The following is a 26,892-nucleotide window of genomic DNA, read 5'->3' as shown; positions in this document are numbered from 1 at the left end:
TATCAAGAACATTCATTGTATCATGATACCGGGTGATTTGTGCATTTTGTAGAGAAGAAAAATCATACAAATCATCACAGAAAAATAACCATACGGACAACATAAAGCTCTTTTTTATGAATAAATTGGTAAAGTCATTTATATTCATTTGAAAGTTGATTTCCCTAATGATTGCTTTCATTTTCGCTCGTGACAGAAAATCATCAAGACAAGAATAACCGTTTACACAGGACAATTTCAGTGTCATGTTAAATTAAATCAGAGAAATTGCTTCCGTTTCTGTACGACTAAGCTGATACATAAAATCATGATCGTTAGGTCATGGAAGGTTACATTACATTGTAAACACATAGTTGCATTTATTGAATAAAGAATAAATATTACTATAAAAGCTACACTGTTATCATTTGCTTCACACGATAATCAGTGGCTAATTATCCTCGCGGCTTATTGGCACATCCGACAAGTCCCTCCGGGCGCTCTCGAAGCGATAGCCGTTGGGTTTGCAAGTGTAAAGCGATTCTAGCATAAAAAATGGTCGCCTCTTCCGGTCTCTGTGATGTCATGCTGCTGCTGCTGCTGCTGCTTACACATCGTTAGCCAGTATCGCGCCGTTAGCATGGCTAGCCCCCGTTTGGCTACCGGACAGTGTTGCATGCCGTGTCTGCATGTGTGTGTGTATGTTTACGTATGGAATGAATTATACCGCAGTGTCAAAGCTTAATCAAGCGTAATAGCTTTTCACGGCAGGGCACAAACAGCAGTAGTAGTAGCACACCAACGAACTGCACGTTTTCTTCCCTACAGAAGTACAGAAGTGCTTAGACTTACAGCAGGAAAGGGTATGAAAGAGAGAGAGAGAGAGACAGAGAGACATGGGGAGTAGGTTCCCATTTCCTGGAGCACTTGTGCCCGGCAATCGGAGGCCACAGAGCGCACGGCGAGATTTAGAGAAACAAGAGTTCCACGTAGGGGATCGCTGAAGGAACGAAACTTGGACGCTTGTAAATGCATGCAAACTATCACAAAAACCGTCTCAAATACACGAAACGTCGCCGGCAGCAGAACCGTTTTGCTCACGACGAAGGGAGGACGCACGGGCTGGACACTGGATGCCTGCTGGGTGGGAGACCATCGAATGGAGAGACCACGCGAGAATAAATTAAACGAGTTTATTATTAACTGTCACCAGCTAACCATGCCGAGGCAGACGCTGAGGCCAAAAGGGACGATTTCGCTGCTGACCGGGATCCACCGATCCGTCGCACGCAAACGTTTATGATGCTGCTGCTGCTGCTGCTGCTGCTGCTCCTCGACCTTCGTTTCCCCGTGCTTCCGTGTGCAGCAAATCTCTATTTTCATTGCAGCAAAGTGCTTCAGAGAGGCCAGCCCGACGACGAGGAAGGAGGCAACATATACTCTCCCGGGCTCGTTCTATCGATGTACGGCCGCTCACTCTGTTTCGCCGTTTGTGGTTGAGGTGATAATTGGAATAATAATTGCATTCTGTGTGTTGCACCGTGTCGCTCCGGGGCGGGCTCTTTCCGCTAACAATCAGCTGTGTTTGTGCGAAGGCACACTGCACGTGTTCGATGTACGGGTGAACAATGGCGGAATGATTCATCGTTTAAATTGGTCGTGCAAAACGGAAACACCCGGAAGCGCTTTCGAGAGGTGTTTTGGTTCAATTGACGATTTTTTAAATTAATACTATTGTATTAAATAATCATCTTATTTAAGCCGTTTAGCCTACTTATAGGCGCCTTGAGGTTTGACGATAGCAACGGATGTAAACGACACTCATTGTAATTCACGTATTGATTACACAACTGAAGCACTTTCTTTTATTAATGTAAAATACCTCATATATTCAAACTAATCTAACCTTTTTCCCCTCTCGCTCCATTTTTGAGTAGCAAAGCCTACCTTTAGGCGCTGAAAAAATGAGCCCAAAATAGATTAAAACCACACAACTGTTGCAGCTAATGCAACACCACGATCTAGTTCTGGTGAAAGTTTGCCAGGTGGCACGTGCCACTTTTGAATACTCCGATTCCAGCTCGCCACTGCCAAAACGGCATAGAACGAACGCTCCACACAGCACGCACCTAATCGATTGTTGAACCCCGTGGGCGCGCGCCACGTAAAAGGTAATTGACTTCAATTAAGATACAAATGCCTTTATGCGATCGACTTCTTGCACTCTGGGCACACTGTAAGACCGCCACGGCCATAACGCTGTTGCACCAGCAGCACGAGATGTAACGCGCCGATTGATGATAAACCACCCCGCGGCTTTTAAAGACGGCGCTGTTGTTGGTCGGAACGGTGGCGAAAGTGCCATAATGGCGGGAGGGGGGGGGGGGAGCGCACACAAAGCGTGCACTCTTGTTTGCTTGCTGCCGATAGCATGCAAATAATGGCAAAAGGTGGCTAACTGCAGCCTAAAGGGTCGCGAGAGTAGCCCGCGAGTGCAAGCCATTAAAAGGTAGTATAGTTTATCTAGCCCGATCCCGTAAACGGGCTTTACAGCCATTTACAGAATATAGACAAATGGTGAAGCATTAGAGATAGGGTCAGTGCGTGGCAAAGAAAGAGGAAAGGAAATAAACTTCAAAAAATGTATTACAAGGGGACGAAATTCAATACTTTATACCAATGTGGGCAAGTGTATGAACCGATCAATCTCACACAGCAAAACGAACAAACATAATCCCACCACACAAGGGTTCACCTGGTGTTTCTAGGTGTTCTATTTTGACACGCACCGTACCTCATCATGTCAGGGCATAGCCACAACAACAACAACAAAACGACGAAGACAAACAATGTCAAACATGACAGTGCCGCGTCGGCCCAACTATGCGTCATCTCGGTTGCACAAGCGGCGAGAGAATGCACGCGGGATGCAGATCCCACCGAGATTGAGATGTCGATTTGCGTACTGCTCCTCCACCGCCCTGCAAACCCCCATTTACACCAGACAGACAAACGGTCCTAACCGTCTCAATGGCCTTCCAATCCTTCTTTTTCCCTCCTCTCAAACAGACAAACACTGGCTGGTATCGTTCGTGCACTTCCCTCCTTTGGCTCATGTGTTTGCGTCCGTGTTGTTCTTGACTTTTACAAGTACCGCAGCATGCCCCTTCACAACCATCCGACACATGGCATGGCATGACGGTCATTCCAGCGCCGTGTCTAATTTCAATTTAAATTCAATCACGCGGTTCGCTCCACTCGCTTCGCTGCAGTTGGACTTTATTCCGCTATTCATGCTGGCGCTGGAGCCGGCGAATTGAGGCGAATGCTCTTGTTTGTTAGGCAATCGTCGCGCGGTTCTGATGCAGTCGTTCCCAGCGGCCTACCAGCAACACTAAAGGTTATGGAGAAGTTTGAAATGCAATTTCCTTTATCTCAAATTTATCGTTCTGTGCGCACAAGAAATAGTGAAAGGTCGTAGTACGTCGGGGCAAAGTACGTAGCAAGCAGGAAGTGTTCTAATCACATCAGCGTCCCAGCTCGCGATGAAATCCAATCCAAAACACAAGACCTTCAAGATAGTGATCGGGGCCAAAAAGAATTAGCACAAAGCACGCCATGTTAGCGAGGATTTGCCACAGATTCCAAAATTACAAGGTTGCCCTCTACCGCTCATTTGCGATCGCGTAACTCCTAAATCTTGGATCACGCACTTGCTAAGCTGCCGCATTGTTGCAAATAGCAAGAAGAATCACACACACCGGGGAGGACGGGTCGCAAATGATATCTAGCCCGCTTTATCTTTGTCCAGCTAATTGGGGACATCTTTTCCGCTGGGCAACCTACATGAGTGCGCGCTCCACATTCACGCGGACATTCGGAATGTTTCGCCCAGTATAAATGCTGACCAACCGCCCGAACCAGTCCAATCCGTGGCACCGGTGCGGTCAGGTTGGTTGCAGTTCTGTGTGCAGTGTTTTTGGTGAAAGCAAAACTTGATCTTGGGCGCAGAAATGTCCCGGAACATCGTGTTGTGGTGGGTTTTCATTCGTGAACGGGATCTGCTCCCTTGAATGTAGTAGTGACAGTTTTCTTCCCCCTTTTCTTTTCGTTTCTGTGTGTTCAGTTTTCTAGTGACGGTTGCTTGCGGCGCCAGCGCCTACGGCCGAAAGCTGGAGTGTAGCGAGCACCGCGAGATGGAGTGCGAAATCTCCAACTTTACCATCGTCGAGTCGATGGACCTGTCCGAGTACGAGTTCCCGGACCATCCGCACCTGGCGTTCGGTACCTATCCGCACTCGGACGACTCGACGTACGTCGTCACCATCGGTAAGGAGCTGGCCGACCGGCTCCAGTCGACCGAGAAGCTCGAGATCCAGAACGTCTCCCTGCAGACGATGGTGCTCTGGACGAACCTGCGCTCGCTCGATGCGTCCCACAACTACTTCTTCGAGCTGATCGTCGAGCCGGGCCAGAACTATCAGCTGCGCGAGCTCAACCTCAGCTACAATCGCTTCCAGTCGATCGAGTTCGTGCAGGCGCTGCCCGCCCTGCGCACGCTCGATCTGCGCCACAACTATCTGGAATCGCTCAGCTTCTCGCTGTTCGACATGGCCACCGAGCTGTGGAAGCTGAACCTGGCCAACAACCGACTCCAGACGATCTCGACCGACGGGTCGCTGCATTTGCCGCGCCTGTCGACCCTGCTGCTGCACGACAACCTGCTGAGCGTGCTGGACGCGAGCGAGTGGCGGTTCAGCATGCTGCAGGAGCTGAACGTCGCCCGCAATCGGCTGCGCTATCTGAGCATGTGCGAGGTGAACCATTCCTTCCCGCACCTGCAGACGCTCTACCTGGACGAGAATCGGTGGGAGTGTGGCCATCTGAACGCCACCATCCGCCAGCTCCATCAGCTCGGCGTCAAGGCGATGGCGTACTACGACACGGAGGACCAGGAACACTGCAACACGGCGATCGACGAAATCTGCTGCTACTAGACGAGTTAGTGTGCGGTTCAATAGAGGCGCTCTTTTTAGCTTGGTCAATTGCACACACAAACACGCTTTTTGTATCCCTTCACCTTCTGTCACTGTCGCTGCTGCATTAATAAATTGATCAACGGGCTTGACGGACCGTCAGGTCCAATCGATTGGTGGCATCTTAAAACATGATTTATTGCCCTCATCTTACTTGCTTGAGAGATGGCGCATCAACCAGCTTATCAGGATCTCTTAAGCAACAGAGGTCACAGCTGCAGCACGAACAATCGAAGAAGCAATTTCTTTGTCTATAGAATTAACGTGCTGTGCATTGCATTGCATTGTTGGCTGCAAATGAAGTGTGGTTCGAAAAATCGTGCACCTTCCCCAACGTTCGCTAAAGATCGTAGGCCTGTCCTAGGTGCAGCCTGTTAACCTTGCAGTGTAGCACGTCTAACATGGAAATGCAATTTGCTTTAAGCCTTCACCACAAAGAAACAAAAAACAAATACACCCTTACAAGACGAGTCATCACGAGATCCTGCTAAACTGTGTGGAGTGTCGCCTGTGATGTTACCGTAAATTAAACGGAACAACCGAAATAGTCATCGCACAAAAATTCCTGACAGTCTGCCTCTGTTAGAGATGAAAGAATGCATATTGTCGTCCAAAGTTCTTGATAGTCCGAAATAATTTACGCTCTTTCTCCATTCTATACGTGATCCAAGTAAAATGCCAAGGAGTATCCAGCCCATGATGTGATCACTGTTCCTCCCAATCTCCACCACACATTCACTGATGCTGCTGAGAAGCAAAAGAATATTCACAACTTGAAATGTGAGCGAGTCTGTCATCTGTCATAAATTGTTATTTTGCCATATAGTGTTTTTTTTTTACAACAACACTCCACACGATATCCAAAACGTGAACCGAGTTTGCAATCATCTCCGTCCAATGGAACATCCGCTTCGAAAGTGCTTTTCCCATGGTATCATACACCACGCAGCAAATTCAGCATCGTCCATCATACACCCTCCTCCGGACTGGGAAGTCGCCACAGAAGGAATGACTCTCTCTCTCTCTCCCTCTCTCTGTCTCTTGTTCTCTATGTGTGCGCATAAAGAAATATGCAAATCCGATCGATTTCTGCTCGCACCGAATGGCGCAATATATTACACTCGTTCGTCGTTGTTGCGCGCGGTGCAACTTTGAATAGGTTTGGGAGGAGGGTTTTGCACACAAATGGCGTTATTTAGCGCAGAGCGTGAATAGTAAAGTAGCGTTCTGTGTCTAGCTTTGAAATTTAATCGCATAAAAGTACAACCAACCAGCTTGTCCAGAAGTCTATAAAACAAGCGACGGATACTCGATACTCTCTTACGCATAGCATTAGCGCCTAACGCACTGTTTATTGCGTGTTGTTTTGGAATCAGCCGTAAAAGAAGTCTCACGCGGAAAAAAGCAAAAAATTAAATTAATCCCAAACACTTCATCATCAATTTAGTATTCAAATTTTTGAAAACACCAACGCTTGTTTTGTTGGACTTCAAAATTTGTAATTCGCACTCACTTAGCAAAGACTTGAGCTTGTCCACGACACTACATTCCATTCATAGAATGCAAACACACACACATACACCTGCACAAATTAATCGCCAACACAGTTCGGTAGAGGCTAAGCGGCTTAGCCGTACATGTGATTGCCAAATTATGGTAAGCCAAGCGGTGGCCACACGCTGGTCTGCAAATTCTTCGTCCGCCGCATTTACAGGCGGCAGTGACTCACCCCGAACGGTAGAATATTGTTATTGTATGCCATCGCCCAAACATAGGTTAGCCAGAGCACCGATATATCTATTCGGGATCGGTTTCATTGTGCACCACTCATCTAGGAGTCTAGGTTGGCGTGGCTTAAGCGCAGCAAAAGATCTGCAGCAAATGATCTGGAAATTATAGATTCCACAAGCAGCGCACGAAGGAGCGCGCGAGCGGTCAGGTCGATCGTGCACCCAAACTCCTAACGGGCCAAGCCCGGGGCAACGCCCCAAAACTTCGTGCGGGAAGGGTTGTATCCACCTTAAAGCTAAGGCAATCCCTTTGTCGAAACATTATACGGTAGCTTAACTATAGTCCGCGCTGGAGACGTAAAAAGGCCAATGATTGATTGTATGCTATCGCCTTGCTTGGCATGTGTTTAACCAAACCCACAAGCACACTTTTTACTAGATTTTATCAAGCAATCGAAAACGATACTGAAAGCGAAACAAAGACCCCAAAATACAGCCACATCCGTTATGAAATTCAATGTCAATTCAACAACACATTTCCATTCGAGTTCTGCTGTTAAGCAAATCGTAACATGTCGCAAAAACATCGTTCGCTGGTTTGTCCACCAGTCTGTCTAATTGGATTTGGTTTGTTTGTATTTAAAACAGACACACACACACACACACACACACACACACACACACACACACACACACACAACACACACACAACACACACACACACACACACACACACACCACACACACACACCACACACCACACCACACACACACACACACACACACACACACACACACACACACACACACACACACACACACACACACACACACACACACACACACACACACACACACACACACACACACACACCACACACACACACACCACACACACACACACACACACACACACACACACACACACACACACACACACACACACACATATATACAATTACAACCAATAACACAGCCGAAAATGCCATTCAGCAGTGGGCACTGTGCCAACCAGCACGGTGAGTAGGTCACATTGTTTTCTCACAAACCAACGATTGCTAAAACATAAAAAAGAAACCACAATGTCCACACCATAATTCTTTTTCTCACTCGACACACTCGGAGGAGCAGGGCTAACTGTCCCAAACATTGGTAGTGCGGCGAGTTTGCCGGAATGTTGGAATTACGTAACCTTTTTGACCACAGGCTCCCCACCGGTCCATTAAGCATTCTTGCGTCCCCAACGTCCACTCCGAAATGTGGAGAGCAAACGTAAACAAATCTGAGCACCAATAATTCATCCCATCTATTTGGAGTCCCTCGCTTTGTACTCCGGGTGGTGGCGAGTGGCGAATCAGCGTCGATGAAAGCTCGCTATAAAACCATAAACTACACGCCGCCATCACAAAGCGCCCCCAGTTGCCCCTTTTTGAAACTCTCTTGAGGTATGCAACAGTGATAAGATTACATTTGAAATGCTCACACAAGGCACGAGATAAGCCGTCGGGACGTCTAGTTGCACCCCAAGAATGGTGGCAATAAAGTAAAGACATCGGCTGAACTTCATATTCCTCCACCTTGGTCCCAACAAACGCTACAACGTTCCAGCGAGACGCAACGACGCCATCAAGAAAGACCCCCTCCTTCCCGACCCGTAGGTGTGTCTGAACGAACCGATCTTTCTGTTCTTAGCAAGCGAGTCACACTGGCTTGGGCTGGGGAGCTATTGTGACCCATAAATCTGGAACCCGGGCCGGCCCTGTAACGACGTAAAAAGTCAACCAAACGTAGAATGTCACTTTTGTGCTCCTTCGCTCTCTCTCTCTCTGTGCATGGCAGTGGGGTTAACCTTCGCGCTCGAACACCCTTTAAAAGATCTTGATTTATGATATTCGGATGCCACAGAGTCGAGTGAGTGAAGTTCACTGCAAAGTGCTCCATAGATACACTCTCTTCTGCTCTCCCTCCACCCCGGGGGGGTTAAAAGCGATGGCGAGAAATGGGAGGTTCGGTCCGATCGGGTCCCTAAAAGACCTTCGCCGCCGTGGAGTGGCTTTGTCGAATCAACATAAAAACAAAAGTCATAATTACATTCGCCGTCAGTGCTGGTGCTACGCCGAGCGCACAAAAATCCCATCTCGTCTTACGCTTTGGCCTCCCGTTGGCTTATGCAACACACATACTGCTACAATCGGTTGGCATGCCGAGCAGGGCGGCAGTGTGTCACCGTGGTTGCTCTGTTAGGATCTGATAGTCTACCTATGCCTTTCATGTTGCATCCAAATCCCATGACTCATCGAAAAGGGACTACAACCAGCATGTCGTTCCGTGCACCGAAATGTATGCCCAGCAATAGGACACAGAGAGAGAGAGAGAGCGAGGGCAAAGTAAGATGAAGGCAAATGATAAATGTAGCAGAAAATACCATCAACCACAACTGATTCCACTCATCTGAAAGGGTAGAATACAAACAAACTCTGCGCCTGCCAGGGGTTATTTGGGAGCAGGCACGCACAGATCCACACGCTGCTGTCGGGGCCACCAGGCAATTGCTGCTGCATCGCGTCACGCTTCCCTTACAATACGCTAGATGGCAGCACGTGTACGTGGTTGAGCGAAAACAGCTGACACGAATGTGCGTTTCGGTACAGGAACCTAGCTACCACCCCTCGGCCAAGCTAATAGAGTTTGCTTAGAAGCGAACGAGCTTCCACATACGAAGAGGAAACACACTAATTTATGCGCACGCACTGTGTGGTGCAAGTCGTTAAATTTAATATTGGCCCCAATTCCCGACTTGCACTTCCATTCCATGCGACAGACTGAAGCAGCTGATCAAAGAGAAGTGCACTGCTGTGCCGTGATGACGATGATGCGCAGTGCTTGTACGCAATGACACCCCGAGGGGTCGTCGGAGTCGTCGTGTTCGTACAGCGCGCTTCAATGTGTCGAAATTATGCGGCATGTACTCGGGTTGGGTGAGATAAACAAGCTCTCGTTGCGGTGGTGCTCTGTTCGACAAGCTGAAATATGCTTGCTTGTGTAGAGTTTAACAAGCCCCGTCGTGTGCGCTCCAGTCGGGGAGGACATGTTGTTTGGGCATTGTTTACAAGTAATGTATAGTGGATTTATTATTAATTTATCAAACCAAACAACCCAAAACGATGTTTAATGGTGGTAGTAATGATAATGTTGATGATCGCTAAACTCTTAAACAATGTACTTAAAGAAATTTCTGTTAAGAAGAGGACAGCAATTAAAGCTTCACTTTTAAGTCTTCAAGACTTAGAAGAAGTGCTTCAAAGCAAGAACTCGGCAGCCCATTTTCCAATGCAAGTCCAATGCATCGTCCAACGGGAGCATTCCCAGTGCATTTGGAAACTGCTATCAACTGACTGCAGTCAACAAGCACCTTCGCCATGTACGAACCTTCCATTAACTATTACCCACGAAAAGACTCCTTCGTCAGTGCATCTTTCTGTCCGTGCTCTTGTAAAATTACACACGAATCGCTTCCCAAGTCGATGACGTGCACGGAAACACAAAAAGATATGGACTACCTACTCTGCACAGACAACACACCTCACCTTCCTGGGTAGCTGGGTAGATGTGTGCAGAAGCAGAACCTCAGGCCTGCTGCTGGATGCTGTGTGGTCTGTGTGTTTGTAGCTTCTTTTCGATTACGTGTTTCGTTTACTTGCGCAGTGAATTTATGATCCTCCAACCCTACTAAACATTGCATCAACACAAAGCGCTCAACGGACCATCCGTTTCTTCACTTTCGAAGTAAAGATTCAGAACATTTGGAAACAAGAATAGCCAAGAGAGCTCCACTGCTACGCTACTGCTTTCTCCAACCATTCGCCAACTTTGCCAACAGTTCCGCCCCGCTTCAGCTTGACACGTGACGGTTGGTGCAACTTCCAGGCGTGTGGTGTTGTGGGTCGTGTGATTGTGGTGATGCAAAAAATATTAGCCTTCCGTATGCCGTAAGGGCTCTCTCCGGTCGATTCCGGACGGAAAACGTGTTTCTGCCGACCATGGGGCTGCTTGTCGGACGTCACAGAACGTGCACGGAAACGTATTGCCCTCCTCCCCCCCCCCCCCCCCCCCCCCCTGTACCTTGGTGCAGACTTTCCAAACAGGGCCTTTTTCTGGAAAGTTCATATCAAAACCGTACGACACCTGACCGCATTGCGATGGACTTTTATGCTTCCTGGCGTCTGCCTGTGCGGCGCATCGTTCAAAAGCTCCCAAACGGAAGCCCAGATAGGCATGCAGAACTTAATCAGGTCAGGAAAGGAAACTGACAGGAAGGGCGCACTGTTGGAAGATTTGATGCTGATTTCTAATCTCGTTCTCTCGGAGTTTCTGGACCTCTCTAGGCAATCGAGCTCTGTTCTGGACACGTGGAATGTCAGCACAGTCCACGTTGCAGTTGCAACGTGCAGAACAAATGACACTCTCTGCTTCGGCTAGTTGCTTCATAAAAAAATCATTGGACGAGTAGGGGTTTCGAGTTCTGATTTTAAATTATTTCAGCTTTAGATCTCCACAGATTTAAGGCGCATTTTATCAAGTTGGAAACAAGACGGTATGAACTATTAAGCAATTATTGTACATCGTTTACATGAACTACAAACAACTCAACTCTTCCGCAACCCAAAAAAAAAACACTAACTGGATCAAAACTTTGGAAAAACAGTTTGTTTGTCCAACCACAACCTCAAACTATCGCTTCTGTGTGCCACAACAAGCAGCAGCGCTCGTGCGTCCGGGTCGTTCTGATTCTGATAATGCACCAACAAACAGGCCAGACCCGCGCTCGGTCGTACCGGTCGTACAAAAATGCAATCCACATAAACATTAAACTTCTCCGGCCCGGCGAACCGTTTATTGCACCCCGCAGCCCCCGAGCTGAAGATGGAACCGCCGACGAATGGCCAAACATTAGACTTCTTTTTTTACTTTGCCTTCCTTCCTACTCTTCCCTTTCGCATCTACATTCGCTAAAACCCGCGCAGTGGCGATGGCGTAAAGAAGTCACACAGCACAACCACTACTGCCGCTGTGCGCGGGAAGCACTCTCGGGGCACGCACGGCCAAGCATAAGACCCAAACCACCGATGCGCCGAAAAGCATAATCAGGACCGCTTCACAACACACTCGAGCACACAGCTCGTCGTCGGTCGGGGGCATAAGCACAGACCAACCAAACCTTGGGCCTTCGAAATCGAAAGTAAACAAACAGAACGGGGACGGGGTAAAACAAAGAGAAAGAAAGAATCTTACACACACACACACACACACACACACATACACAAAAACCCCTGGGAGAGTGCAAACGAGCCACACGGCCAAAAGGTCCATTTTATCGCGCTGGTCCACATAGAGAGGCGAACCGGCCCCGCAGCGGACGACCATACTCTTCTTTTCCGGGATGTTGTGCGGGTGCCTCTGTGTGTGTGTAGCGTTTTTTTCTTTGCGATTGCGACTGAGCGTTTTTTGCCTGCCTGCCTGCCTGCCCTTCTTGGCATGCATGGCCAAGCCGAAACCGAGAGCAGCGCAGATGTTTTATATCAAATTAACCAATTAACCAGCGGCTATGCGCTTTGCGGTTGCGTAATGCGCTGCTACAACATTCGGCGTTGACCCAAACGAGCCCTTAAAATCGTTCTCGGCTCAATGTTACCAAACAGTCCAAGAAAGGAAACATTGAATAATAAGTTTGTCTTTTTTGTTGTAACACTATTGGATTATTGGAATAATTTTAATAATTGATACAAAATAGTGATAATAGACATCTAAAATATATGAATTTTCAATCTTTAGAATACTCCTCTCTTTATGATGTTATATGTTACATTCTGTGACAAACCAACAGACAAAAGAACAACAATCTTACTAGAACGCTTGAAGTCATGATCAGAAATAAAACTCGCTTTCAGCCGCTACTCTAACTCTAACCTTCCAAAAGGAAAATTATTAAAAATAGAACCCTCAACACACAATGGCGAACGGCTCACTGTATCCCCGGGTTGCATCTTCAAAAACCAAAAAAAAAACAAAATCGAGACCGAACAACGAGATGAATCATTGATCGTCTTTCTTCTCTTGTCCACCCCGCCACCAACAAAACCGACTCGAGAACGTGCAGGGATGTCGATCATAATCGATACTTTGCTGCACTTCTACGAAGAGAGGCATCGCGCAAGAGTGGGAAGCGCTGTGCGCGTGATTAGCCTACTGGCCAGTCGAGAGAGAGACATAAATCCTTCCCCAGGGCATGAAGAAACAGCACCGGGTTTCATGAGATGCTGCTGCTACGTGTTACGTTGTGGTGCAATAGGAAATCCAAAAAGGTTTTGCAGCTTCAGCTACACTGCTGCTGGATGGGTTCAAAGCTGGTTATTAATAGCGTTTCGAAGAATCATGTTTATCACCTCTACCGGACTAGGAGAACCGTGAGGGGGGCAATGCCGGGATTTTGGTCTTCCCAACCCCGAAGACGTTTCATGCACGAACAGCGATCCGCACCAGCAGTAGTAGCAACAGCACCATGTGTTCACTTCTCGCTTGGACCGGGCTGCAACGCACGAAAACGAGTTTGGTTTGCCAGCCATCATCGGTTTGCTTACTTTACAATCTTTGGCACAACACTACTAACCTCGATTTCAACTTCAACCTGCCGGTACACAGTCGCAGCAGTAGTGTAGTGTAGCAGCAGCAGCGTACTGTGAATGCAAATTCAGTTCAGTTGTAGTGAGTGTGCGGGTGCGCTTTGAATGTGTTCTTAGACTGCTGGCAAAGAACAGGGTGGAAAAGGTGTGTAAAGCAGTTTTTGGAGGCCACAGAAGCTTGATTGTAGTCGACGATCAAGCTGGCGTGTTTACCGGAAAGGCATCATTACCACCGGCCATCAATCAGATCAAGCTGCCGATATAATTTATGAGCAGATCAAAGTGAAATTGGACGAGATGAATCCTCTATTGTCTTAAAGGTTTTTTTGGAAGCCGTTGGAAGAACTGACGTTCTGTGTACATATCAGATTTTGAGAGACGCTTCAAGCCAACCGTTTCGACGATGGTTTCATCCTGATAACCCTCTCCTTATCATGCCCTTTCTATCGGATTTCGCCAAGAAGGGAACCTAATCTTTTCGGCACACATACATACAGTTTTACGCCTAGCATGCGAAACCTTTTCGTCCGAATTCCTTTCTAATGGTTTCCCAAACTCCAACATATGGGCTGATAGGATCGGGCGGGTGCAAAAAAAAAATCGCTTCTCAAATAGAAACAAACAAACGGCACCGTTTCGTTGTGTTTGACAGATAATATATCTTTTCCTTCCACGTTTTACACGCTTCTTGCGGACCATCCGGAGGAGTCTGTGCCATAACCCTGAAGCACAAGCACATTCCAACATCGCCAAACATTCACGCTGATGGGGCTGTGAAATGTTTAATCAGAAGATTTGTCGCGAGGGCGCGCGCGCGCACGCTCTTTACAACAAACAAACACACAATGTCAAAGATATTCGGCGACGGTGACGTAGACCCGCAAAACGGTATGTCTGTGTGTGAAAAAAAATGCCTCAAACAAGCCGGGTGGTAATAAACAAACAGTATAGATTTCTCGTTCAACATGGTCCACTTAAAACCGGTGTTCACCGTTTAGACGCTGTGCTTGAACGAAAACATTCATCATCGAGCATTCTGGGCATATTGGCAGGTTGACAGATTCAGGATTCAAGTATTTGGAAAGCTTGAAGGACATATTGCTGGTCCTCTGATGCTCTCGAACTTACGATCTTTGACTTCTTGGCCACCCAGACGACAACCAACCGTTGCTGTCCTTTTACTGCAGCTTCAGAAAGGCTTCTGTCGGGTCCTATGGGCAGTATGAATTATTGAACCAGACCAATTGTTGAAAGATGCAATAGACATAAACATTGACGAATAATCTTAGTATCTAGCCTGGAGACAACTTTCACCAAATGCAGAGGTATTGTTGGAATAAGGTTGGAAAAAACCTTTAGATTCGTTCCAACTTCCAAAAGATAAAAGGGAACTTCTGAATGGCATAGCGTTATGCCCTATATACAGGTGCTTTCTAAATTCAATGTATCTCGATATTCCAACCACTACATCCTGTACCAATCATTTAGAGCAATAATACATTTTCACTCGAATTTTCATCGCGAAAGCCTGTTCAATAATCAATCGTTGACTTCCGACATTAAATTGATGATCTGAGGTTTCAAGATGATTCAACAACCATCACGGAAAATTGCCGGATGTGGAGTATTATCCAATCTTTATCGTTCAATGTTTCCTTCATGGCAAGTTACGATCATTCAAGAAAATCTATCTAATGCATCGTTCAATGCAGTAAAAGTAAATCGACTTCTGAATTGTAATTTACAAACGCCGCACATTTGCTGCCTCTTCTTTTATGCCTCAAGTTCTTATCAAATACGTGGGGCACAATTATTTACGTAAGTTGCCTTTGTATGGGCACGCTTCCGGGACAGGTACATCAAGTATATACAAGAAGAGCTTTATTTTTTGCTGAATCATTCGGCTCGATTTTGTGGCTGCCGATCGATCGAGAACAAACCATCTCCAATAACAGTATCATCCGGTAGAGTTTCCTTCGCCTCATACGATTGACCACAACACCTCCCCACCCTATATCGATCGGCTTTCAACAGTATCGAGATCACCCGTTCGTGTAGCATAACACACAACATGGAGCATATGGGGCATGGCGTGGGCGTTATAAAAATCCCTTGCACTGTAAACAACCTTCACTTGTCTCGATCGACACCGACACACGGTCGCGGCTAGTAGTAGGAGGAGCAGCAATACTAAAATGTCAAAAACCAGCGCTGATCGAATTAAACACACACGCCTAAACGTCGGTAAACATAAATTCCCCTGTCCAGAATGTTACATCTGGAGGCTTTTTGGGGGCGGCCAAGTCCCTGTCGGTCATCAAATCCCACGTCTATCAACGATCGAGACGTTGTAGGGTTTGTGTGTGTGTGTGGATGGTTTGAAAGGTGATGGGAAAATAAAATCTAATGCCCTTCTGGGCGGGCTTGATGGATCTTGTAACGGAAATAAATAATCAACATAATCATGATGATGTTTAGGCTGTTGGGCGTATTTTCACTTGCTTGAATTACTTTCTCCACCGGGGCGCGTATATCCAGAAGAACATGCAGAAATTATTCCAATTTCTGGGGCAACTTACCTAAAATATAACAAACAATAGAATAATTAGAAAACAATTCCTAAACCATATACATATGCATTGTCTTTTGTATGTTAAAATCAAACCATGGCAGTTTTGTTAAGCGATGTGTGTGTGTGAATGGTGGAAACTCTTCCTCATACTTACGTTGTGTCCAGGTACTGGAAGTACTGATAGACCGGTTTCCGGTAGAGGAATCCTTCCGCTTTTTCCACCATCATAATATGTTTTCATATAACTAAAGCGTCGCAAACCTTCGAAGTACGTTGCTTCACTATAACGCGTTGCGTACTGAAACGCTCTATTTAATTCTTTATCTTACTGGAACTATCGATTTGTTTCTGTTTACACTTTCCAGTGTGTATCTTTTCACGCAAACTTCCGTCGATCAATTAGACACGGCGATTATGCTTTCACTGGCGATTTTAATGAGCTCCGTGCGTAGTGAACTGTTTATTAAACCCATTTATGATGCCACTTTACGTCAAACCGTAAATCAAACACATTCGATGAGGCGCATCCTTTCGCAATGTGATAAAGCACGAAGCGTAAAATGGTCGCTAAACTTTTTAACACAACAGCAACGGCAGCAACACCAACACGCTCTGATTATTTCCGCCCTCGCTGAGTGTGTGAATGAGTGAAGAAGCTCCAAATTGCTTGCCGTAAATCATTCGCGGTAAGGAAAAATGAGCCGCTGGCGCTGGCTTTTTACGGTTATTTTGACAAGCGGAGCCGAGTGCTGCCAGTTTTCTGTGCTCGTTGGCTCGTTACACTTCTCACTTGGGACAAAAAAAGGGAATTAGCCACTACGCAAACCGCTGCAACACATTTAAGTTGTTTCTTTCTTCTTTTGTTGAGTTGGTCGGTTGGTGCTTATTAAAACTTTCTCCGCCTTTGAGTGAGCGAAAGATTCAATTTTATAGGATCGTTTCCGTTTTTTCGATCTCGATGCTTGTCGGTTTTTTTGGTCGTTTATCACAGCTTTATGCAAGAATATGCGTCGGCATATGGTACACACTCGTCTCGTAAGGCACCGATTTATTTCTTTTTTTTCTTGTAATGCGTGAACGAGATCGGTTCTATCGTTCGAAGGAGGTTGCTTCAAGAAAAGACTGATAAAGTTTTATATCTGAAATGAAAAATTCAATTTGCTTAGCGTGTGTTACTCATCGGGTTCGTCGGATTCCTTGAGTTCGCTTGTAATCCTTTTGTAGTTCACTTTAACCATAACGTAAAACAGTGCGTCAAATGCGATCATATTGACAGCTAAAATCGTAAAACACGAGAACATTTTCTACAATTGTACTTCAATTCTACATCGAGTTTTGATGAATTATTTTTGGCCATAAACAAAAGAAAGATTCCTATTGAACAAACAAAACATCATTCTACATACATCGCTCAACATGGAGCATGGAAATAGAAGATGTTCAGACACGCGATGTGCCGAAAATAAATACATCACTATTTTCACCATGTGCATTTGTCTGCTCTTGAGAAGCTCGACAAGAACCACCGAAGGGACGATGCCTAGAGCGGACGGCAAACAACACACTGCGTCCTTTTGTGGTGCATTTCGGGTACGATCTACTTGAAAGCAGCATGCCTCCTGGCACACTTTACGACATCCTTTAGCGTGAACGGAACATTACAAGACTCAGTTGTAAACATTGTAATTACCTCGCCTGGGCTTTGTGTGGTGGCTACAATTACCCAAATCTGAAACGGGTGTTGTTTCAATGTTCTGCTTTGTTCGGTTGTTCTTGAAAACCCTACCCTCAAGCAGATAACGTGTGTTGTTTCTTCTGTTTAATTTATGTTCCGCTAGGACTTTACGATGACACATGCGGTTTGGCGTGTCTTCAAGAAGGGTGTTTATGTCTTCAAAACATGAAAATTGTGTCCCTTTAGCAAGAACAACATAATTCAAAGCGAAACGGTAGCCGTTAGGCTTTCAATTTAACAAAAATTCTTCAAATTGTTTCTGCGGATCAATACGCATGCCTAAGCTCATGTCCATCGCATCATAAACATAAGCGGAACAACGAAAACTAGATTCAAACTCTAGTAACAATAAACGTATTGTCCAGATTACTTCCTGACATGGAGCAATATTTAACAGCCGCTTCCTGTTTGTCAACAGCCATGCCAGAGCTCCACAAGGAATTAAGCGTCAGAAAACAGAGAAAGAATTCCATTTACAGGCAAGACTTCATTAATTTCCACCAAATATAGTGGCACGCGTGAATGGACCCACCCGGCAACAAAACCTGCCCAGTAAGCCAGCCGCCGTCAGCGTACCATGAACTGTGCGCTTCAAGGATAACGGTTTGATAGTAAAAGAAATAAAAATATAACAACATGCCCCGGTATGGCATACAGGATCAATTTGTACAAAATTCGGGGCGGACAATCATTGTACACCGGGGCTTAACACCTTCCTTCTTCAGCAAAGTGTGCCTGGTTAAAATGCACATCACACAGCCAAATGCCGACTGCGTAAGACAATCCTCCAGCGTGTCCCAGTGCTGCAGTGAATGCGAATCGTCAAAACAACATCATTTATCATGACGCAGCAATTATGGCGTCAGAAGAGCGTTGCTTTTTTTCTCTGCAAAGAATCTTGGAAGGTGCTTGGTGCTGCCCAGATGTCTAGAGAAAATACTACGGCAGGCAACTGGCAGGCAGTGAGATGAGAGCTAGTAACGCATTAACCACCAATTGTCGGATCGTTTGCCACATGGGAAGGTTGGTGTGTGTATGCTGTACCACCACCACCCGGTCGTGTACCATCAGCACTTCCTGTAGTTCCTAATTTGGCAAGGCGTTTAACGCGTTGTTAATAACACAGTGTGTGCATGCCCGGTCCGGCTTGTCTGAATCATGAGCTATAAACACACACACCGAGACGGGGGGAACTGGACATCGTTTTGAACAGCACATTTCACAGCACACACAGCTTAAGAACATTCGCCCGGTGGTCATTAGCATACACCCCGACCGCGTCGTTGCCATTTATGGAAGTTGGTGCCGTGTCTGGTTGCAGGATTTAGTTCCAGAACCCCCCGCCAGGGTTCCGCTTGTCACTTCCCGACCCGTTCAACAGACCCGGGTGTACTGCAGCTTAGACAGACGGCGGTACGATCGATCAGAGCAATCCGTAAATCGATAGATCAATACTCAATTGACGTTGCATCAAGGGCTATAATTGCAAACGATGCTTTTCCTAGCTGAAAGGTGTCTCTATACCGTTTAGCAGAGCGCAACGGGGTATGAGAAACGAGTGTCTTGAACAGATTATTAACATGCTGGTAATGATGATCGTGTTTGATGGGAGAGACTGTGGTGTGTATAACATAGTCAGAGAAATCGTGAGTTTAAAACCTACCAAGAATACATTTCCTGGGCGCCAACATGTCTGACACGCCTAGTTTCTAAGTGTTACTCAAGGTACGATCAAAGTCACGGCGTTGATGATGACTTCCGTTCCGCCAATAATGTACCAAGCACAAAACGTGTGTAACCGATGTCAGGGAAGTGATTGTTTTTGCATGTTTATGTCCATTTAAGGCACAGAGGTTTGTGTCCAGACTGTCCAGACAGAAAGTGTGGAACTCCTAACACTCCAACCACGAAGATCATCATCTCTCAGTGTCATTAGGTCGTTAACATTCCCACCCAGCGGCTACATTAGACGCTTCCCAAAGTGTTTAATAATCATCCTCATTTCCATTTGATATACCGTGGCGCATGGAAAACTTTGCTGTAGAAACGCTTATCATCTCAACAATGCGCAACGGATTCGATAAATACACACAAAAGCTTGAACACTTCGGCCGTCGGCAGACTAAAAGCCGTATTGTGATACGTCAACGCATCACTGATGTTGCCGCGGTTGCGCTTCGGTTGGTGTGTGATGTTGTGTTGCTTAATTGACACAAATTGCTCATTTTCTCATCAGTTCCGCCGCCACAGACAAGCCGACACACATAACCTTTTCCATATCGTTGATGACATCGCTGCAGCACCCGAAGCACCACAGAGACATTAACCGGAGGAAGAGAGATGCAAGCGGACCGAAATTCCTAATGCTACCAAAATATTAATGGTGATATCTTCCAGCGAGAGATGCTCTTCGCATCATTTTGAAGGTTAGAAAATATGGGCCTAAATTTGTGTTGATGACCACTATCAATGTGGTGGGCACTAAAAGCGCGAGGGGGACACAAATCTTTGCAGGAGAGCTCTCGAGAGTTACAGCGATGACGACACTACCAAACTTTAAACGACCAATTTGAAGATCTCAACAACTTGGAGGAATTCCACTAATTCTATGTCTAACTGTATTGTTCGTTTGCTGCCGAAAGTAAAGAAAGGCCGCGTCCGCGCATCAAGTGCGTCCTACTTTGGTGGTCGTCACCGCGTTTGAAACCCCCGCGCAGCAGGTCAATTTTCCGACCGGTTGTGTTGCATTTCAATCACGATAATTAGTCGTTCCCCGTGTTTCCTCTTCTCCATAAAGCTAGAAGTATTTAGGGTGGGAAGGAGGCAGCCGCGGCTACCGTCAAAGGCCGGCTAACGGGCCGAAATTAGAAAATCAATCGCACAGTTCCGGCCACCGTGGCGTGGCGGTTGATCGTTTGAGAAGCAATTGATCCACCAGCCGTCCCTCAGAGGTCTGGTCTGCTGTGCATGGCATAATTGATTTTTAAACAAACCCTAATAATGATATGCAAACAGTGGAACGCCCTCGGTACCACAGTCAGTCAGCAGTGGACCCCGTTTGCAGGTGTGCCTGCTATCTGTGGTACGATTACATCAGAAGCTCCGGGCTGCCGCGCACAGTGGGAGAAATAATGTCATTGCTAGAAACACCCGTTAGGCCCCTCACACTGGCCTTTAAAATATGGCAGCAGGTAAAAGGCACCAGGACGCAGTAGCATAAATTCTCTTGGAGTGTTTGCCATATTTTATCGATAAAAGCGGGCCACAGAATAGTTTAGAGTCCAGCTAGCTTTCGAAAGCAATCGTTCGGTGTCAATATTGGGTGAAACGAATAGATCCCGCCTTGCCGACAATTCGGAGAGACCGTGTTGAAACATACCTTAATACATTTATTGCATTAACACTTTCTAGTGCCATTTCCTGCTGAATCAATCATTTCTTTGAAGCCACAAAGAATATATTGGAAACATAAATAAATAAACTCTTAGCACTAATAAAAAGGTTACACAAAAGGATTGCACTTTTACAAACACGTCGTGTCTGACATCGGCAAAGTCCAATAATGGATTGCAGTTTTGCTCAAGCTGCAAGCAAGAGGTAATAAATGGGAGGACTAAGACAAATTCCTGTCCATTAGCCGTTCCCTCTGCACTCTGTTGGTACAAATAATTATAAGCGCATAATACTACATTATTCATACAGGAAGGATTTGTTGGATAGTCTCTTGTGTTTATCTTCACTGCAAGCCCTGATGCTCTTCTTGAAAGGCTGTGAACTTCTTGCAGTGCCATCCATCAAGAAAAAAAGCAATAGACTGCTGTCCGTCCGTCTCTTCCAATCTCTAAAAGATGCCTCTAAATGTTGCAATCGTTTGCGTTTTCGTTCCTGCAATATTCTAATTCCCTACACGCTGCTATATTGTTTAACAGTGATTTCAGCCCGTCTTCTTGCTGTCATTCGTGGTGGTCGCGCGAAATACATTAGGGTGACCATTAATAATCCCTCCCAGTGCGCCCAGAGCTCAAAACTCAAATGGATATTTTTACTCCACGTCCAAACTCCAAGCCCTTCTCCCTTTCTCCTATCCGCTCAAGATTTACTGTACCTCCTTTCTGGGTCTGGGTTCCGGTTCCCAGGACGCAACGGTCGGCTCAATAAGGGCATCAGAACGAATAGAACACAGCACACGCTGGGCTCCACCACCAGCACCACCACGCTGCAGTGCGTTGTGTATGCAATTTATTAACTACCATTGACAATAAAATTAAAAACTCATAATATCCGTTTCAACGGGAGGTTTCCGCCGTTACGTTCTCTCTCTCTACACTTTTTGTGATCGTTCCTGAGGGTGCACTGCACCGAAGGCCTGTACCACCACGTGCCGCCGACAACAAAACAGACGACGGGACAGCAGACGCACAGAGAACATTCACCCGGGTGGGGAAAGCTAGTAAAGAACGGTGAAGCATTTGGGGAGACGTGCATGTACATGGACGTTCCCGCTTGAATGGACAAGGCAAGTCCACCTCGCCGGACGCATTTTCCGGTTTCCGTTTCAACGGCAAAAACAGCGACGGCGAGCGTACGGAATTTATAGGCAAAGGATGTAACTATAACTAGTGGAATAAATTTCAGCTGTTTGGAAAGGGCAATGCATGCGATATTCCGGGAGTGAGTCATGCATATGTTTAATTTTGATGCAAATATTACCGTCGAAAGTATTGCTCAATTACTGGGGAGCTTTCCAAGGTGGTCGAACAACATTCCTTAAAGGGAGGGCTGCGAACAAGGCCCTAAAAATGTTTTCTCAAAATAACCTCCTTTACATAATGCTTAACACATGTGCGGTTAATGGCCACAGAGTGCATCGAGCGACAAATGTCTTATAGTTTGCTGCTGCAGCCTGCACATAATTAACCGTAAACATTATAACGAACATCAAGCTGACCGAAGCCATTCCCCAAAATTGCCTTCTTAATGCCATCTTTAGCATATACACACCGTACAAACAAGCAAAAGAAAATACCACTCATAATGCTCTCCCATGTGCAGCAGGATGACAATTGAACTGCTGTTTGCCATTATGCTGACACTGTATCACAGTTGGGCACACACACAGAACACATAACCACTCACTCCACACGCTGTCTGTTTATCATCGATCAAGCGATCGTTGATAAAAGTCCACCGCGCGCGTAAACGTTTGCATCTGTCTTGGGCAGGCCCTCGTTCCCGTACCCTACACCACAATGATGCGTAATGCACACGGAAGAGGCATATTATATGAACAGATGAGCAGATGCAACACCACACCAATTTCATTTGAGTGTGCACTTGAGCAGGCTGCTTCCCTTGCAGTAGATCATTTCGGGGGGATGCCGTGAAATTTACTTTTCACACCCCGGGAGAGACTCCACACGGGTTATTGAACCAAACCGAGGGGTGTCCCCGTTGTCGAACGATGACAACGCTTAATTCTTTCCCCTCCGCTGCTCTATGGGACTCACACAAACGGTCTCACATGCGCGGAAGATTGACCAGGGTGTGAACGGGAAATGTTTAGCATGTGTCAACGGAGCGAAGGAGAGAGATCTAGTGCAGCGGAAGCTATAAAGCAGGGCGTGAGAAAGTAGGGCGAAGATTGGGCTGTTACACGTGTTTTTTTTTTCGGTGCAGCATGATGGGGAGCGTAGTGCTGGCTAGCAAACTTACACTTTTATACGATTGGTAAATAGCAACCAACACGGAAAAGCGAAAGTTGTGAAATAGGAAAATCAGTAACGCGCATCCCGGACAGACTTTTCAACAAACTGTTATCGAGAGCTCGCTAGAGACAAACAAGTCAAATTAAACCTAACTGACGAGATGTTAGACTATCAAATTGCAGTTTTTGAGTGATTTTTATCGAACTAAGATAATTCAAGCACCAGAAAAGAATTTCAACCAAATCGGGACATCATATTTTCATGGATTGAACTCAGGACTGTTGTATCTCTGTAATAGCGCGCTAACAACTACACTACGGCGTCTATCAGATTAACCTCGATTAAAACCCGTATAATAGATGCGACAGAAATTACTATTCCACACTCAATCGACTCGACTCGCAATTACTCTGGCATTAAATCCAGCGGAAAACCGCAAGCAAGAAATTAAATAAAACATCAACCACAAACAAAATCCCTCCCCGTGGGCGCATGTACAGTATCAGTGTATCATGTTTCATTCATAAATTGAGCTTCAAGCTGAAACACATGTCACAGCCAACTGTCAGCTGACAAATGCATACATCCTGTGTCACTGCAGGCCTATACATAACACGCACTTATGCTTTACTTTTTCTTTACCAACTCCCTCTGCCCCTTCTCAGCCGTCCTACCACATCCCATCATCATCGTTTTACGCACTTCGCGTGTCCAGCGCAGGCCCATCAACGGTGCCACCCGTAAAGCGCAACCTATGCGTCATGCCGATTATTGGTTACGATCGAAATTGTTAACACCGTGGCTTCTCCCTCCTGTCCACCAGCGAGTGTCCTCACGTTCCTTTCACGATCAAGATCTCCCACAGAGGCCCAGAGCAGAGCAACGGGGCCCCCAAGTAATGATTGCCATATTTGGCGTCGAAGTTGATACGTTTGATTGATTAATTCGTGCGCTGGTCGATCCACGTGCTCGTGGCGTTCGAGTTGTCAAAACCCGAACCAGCGTACTGGGACAGGTTTTTCTTTCCGCTACAACATCGGGTGTAAGAGCTACGGTTGAGAGCTGTACCAGGCGCAGCCATCGTTATGGATCCCATTATCAGCCGTAAAGCATCGGCACCGGAAATCTAGCCCATCGGAGTTGCCCTCCTAGCTTGATCGCCTTCGCTGGGGGTCGACATTATATAGGCAAGCTGTTTGCTTTTGGTGCTAAGGTGGTAGTGGATGGAAGTTCTCTGCTTGTTAGAATCTGTACCGTCAATCGAAACTCAATAAATCAACACCAATCAGGGCCGAAGACAACAATGAAGCCAAACCGACAGCTAAAACTCATCATCGCATAAAAGGGGCATAAAGTTGTTGTCAAGGTTCAAAGAGGAAGAGCCTTCCAAAAATGTGGTAATTATGAAGCTCGCGCTTTTGAGTTAGCATGTCGGAGATAAACCAACACCAACGGTTAATTAATAAAGACTCGTAAAACCGCTCAAGCAGGCTTTAAATTCTGGCAGATAGGTTTAAGATAAACATAATTTGAATTTAAAATTTCACATTTTGTGCTGACTGATTTTCAATTTGTTATAAAAAAATTAAGATACTTATACTAGGGATAGTGCAATGAACATCATACTTCGGTAAAACGGTGTAGATCGTTACATTGTCTGTACAAAAATTGGAAGAAATTAAATAAAAACAATGTACCTCTGGTTCCCAGAATTGCGCCGTTTATTTCATAATCACTTTTACTTCCCATCGCCTACCACCGTCGTCACCGTCATCAACATAAATATGACGGTAAAATTAAGCACCCCATTGTTCGGGCTGTGTGCGTGCAATGCGTTGCGATCCTCCCAATCGCGATCGTACAGAACGCCATCCACGCCGACAGGAAGTGTGTGGCTAGAAATTCGCGTACTTCCTTTCCATTTTGCATTGGGCACGTGAAACGGGACTCAGGGGAGGAAAAGACGATGCGCGAAGAAAAGAGTCGCGCAAAAAGAATCGGCGATCGGATAGGCGTGTGTCGCGCCGACGCTATCAAGCTGGCGACGACGGTCGCGGACATACATTTCTTTCGACATGTGCATTTTAATATTCCAAAAAAAGCAAACCGAACGCTTCACCGATCGATTGGTTCGGCGTCTGCTGGGTTAAATAACTGGTGCCAGCGGCCAGGATTGGCCGCAGGAACCGGAATTGTGGTCGAGCAAAACATAAACCAGAAGTGGCACTGGTCGCACCAGAGTTGGCCAGCACACCTTTATGTATGATTTGCGGGGTGTTACGTTAAACGACTGTATTCGCTGCCTTTCCGTAGCATATTCTACATTTTCTATATGACACGTGCGCCAAACAATCGACACAACAAGGGTTCGATCATGTATGCAAATTTCATACACTCACACACACATATTTTTTGGGCTGATAAATTATGCATGAGTCTTCATCTCCTTCCGGTCCCCGGTCCTTGGTCCGCACACAGCCACCACCTCATAGCCATTTTTCAGGTGCAGCGGTAGGAGAAGGAGGCCCAAAAAACGCTTTAACGTGTTTTTAAACGGTACAAAATGGATAGCATAAATATGAGATTTTATAACATAAACCATTTTTAAAGATATGTTGTTGGGTGAGAGCAGTATTTGGGTGGTCCATTGCGATCGTTTTGAAGTTGTTTAAATACATACATTTTTTGCAAATTTATGATCGTGATCGATTGTTCAATAACTCAACGCAAACATAGCTTCTTTTCATGATTCGTTTTAGCAAAGATGAGTCTTTTGCAGAGATTCGTTTCCATTCCAACTCTCGAGCACAGAGCAGAGGTTGAATCGCCCCAAGCAAAAAGATGCTTCGGACATCACTATGTACTGCCCAAGTGCCATAAATACTGTGCCTTTATCATCAATTATTGGGCGCTGCTTTGCTGCCCACTTTCATGGAATTTCACTTTACAAAAAAGTACACAGAATGCAGATTTAAATGTACCTTTGCATTGGAATGCAATTTGGAAGTAAAAATACCAAAGCCTAACGACATACATTCCACACTGCATGGTCACAAATTGGCTTTTAAAGAGATAGAAATAATTTAAGCATATTGTTGACCACGAGATATTCCCCTATACGCTTGGGTTTTGTTCGCGATAATTGGCACCAGACCGGCTCTCTCTCTCTAGGGATCCAATCCACCGGACACACCTTGTGCTATAAGAGAGGTACAACCGTTTGAACATGCCATCCATGGCATTGGGGTGCGTACGTTGTGAGCGGTAATTAACAACGATGACACACCTCACATTAAATGAAGCTTTTAAAAAGAAAAAAAAACGATGACAGAGCTAACAAAGCAATTTAGAAGCGGTGACTCAATCAAATTGATTATCTTAATTAAAATGGAAGATATTTAGAAAGTGCAAAAAAGGACTGCTGCAGTTACTTCAATATATTGCACCCAAGTGCA

At 45.9% G+C, this 26,892-nt stretch overlaps 2 protein-coding genes across 3 annotated transcripts in view; one reads left to right on the top strand and one right to left on the bottom strand.

The window, feature by feature from the left end:
• LOC121600490 overlaps positions 1-26,892 on the bottom strand; it is a 76,285-nt gene that overhangs the window by 35,978 nt on the left and 13,415 nt on the right. For both annotated transcript variants that reach the window (XM_041929135.1, XM_041929136.1), the window contains exon 2: positions 16,152-17,136. In XM_041929135.1, the coding sequence (XP_041785069.1) occupies positions 16,152-16,225 (74 nt within the window). In that variant the 5' untranslated portion in view covers positions 16,226-17,136. The remainder of the gene's footprint in view (positions 1-16,151; positions 17,137-26,892) is intronic.
• LOC121600491 (septation initiation network scaffold protein cdc11-like) lies at positions 3,560-5,626 on the top strand. Its single transcript, XM_041929137.1, has 2 exons — positions 3,560-4,015; positions 4,106-5,626. The coding sequence occupies exons 1-2, from the start codon at positions 3,993-3,995 to the stop codon at positions 4,974-4,976; spliced, it is 894 nt and encodes a 297-aa protein (XP_041785071.1). The 5' UTR covers positions 3,560-3,992; the 3' UTR covers positions 4,977-5,626.

Source organism: Anopheles merus, chromosome 3L (genome assembly GCF_017562075.2).
Source record: "Anopheles merus strain MAF chromosome 3L, AmerM5.1, whole genome shotgun sequence".
NCBI lineage: Eukaryota > Metazoa > Arthropoda > Insecta > Diptera > Culicidae > Anopheles > Anopheles merus.
The sequence above is the reverse complement of the archived record's forward strand: the minus strand, read 5'-3'. Positions and strand labels throughout refer to the sequence as shown.

Coding starts and splice junctions, on each gene's coding strand:
- LOC121600491 (XM_041929137.1), top strand. CDS start 3,993: ATGTCCCGGAACATCGTGTTGTG. Junction 4,016..4,105: donor TCCCGGAACATCGTGTTGTG/GTGGGTTTTCAT, acceptor CTGTGTGTTCAG/TTTTCTAGTGACGGTTGCTT.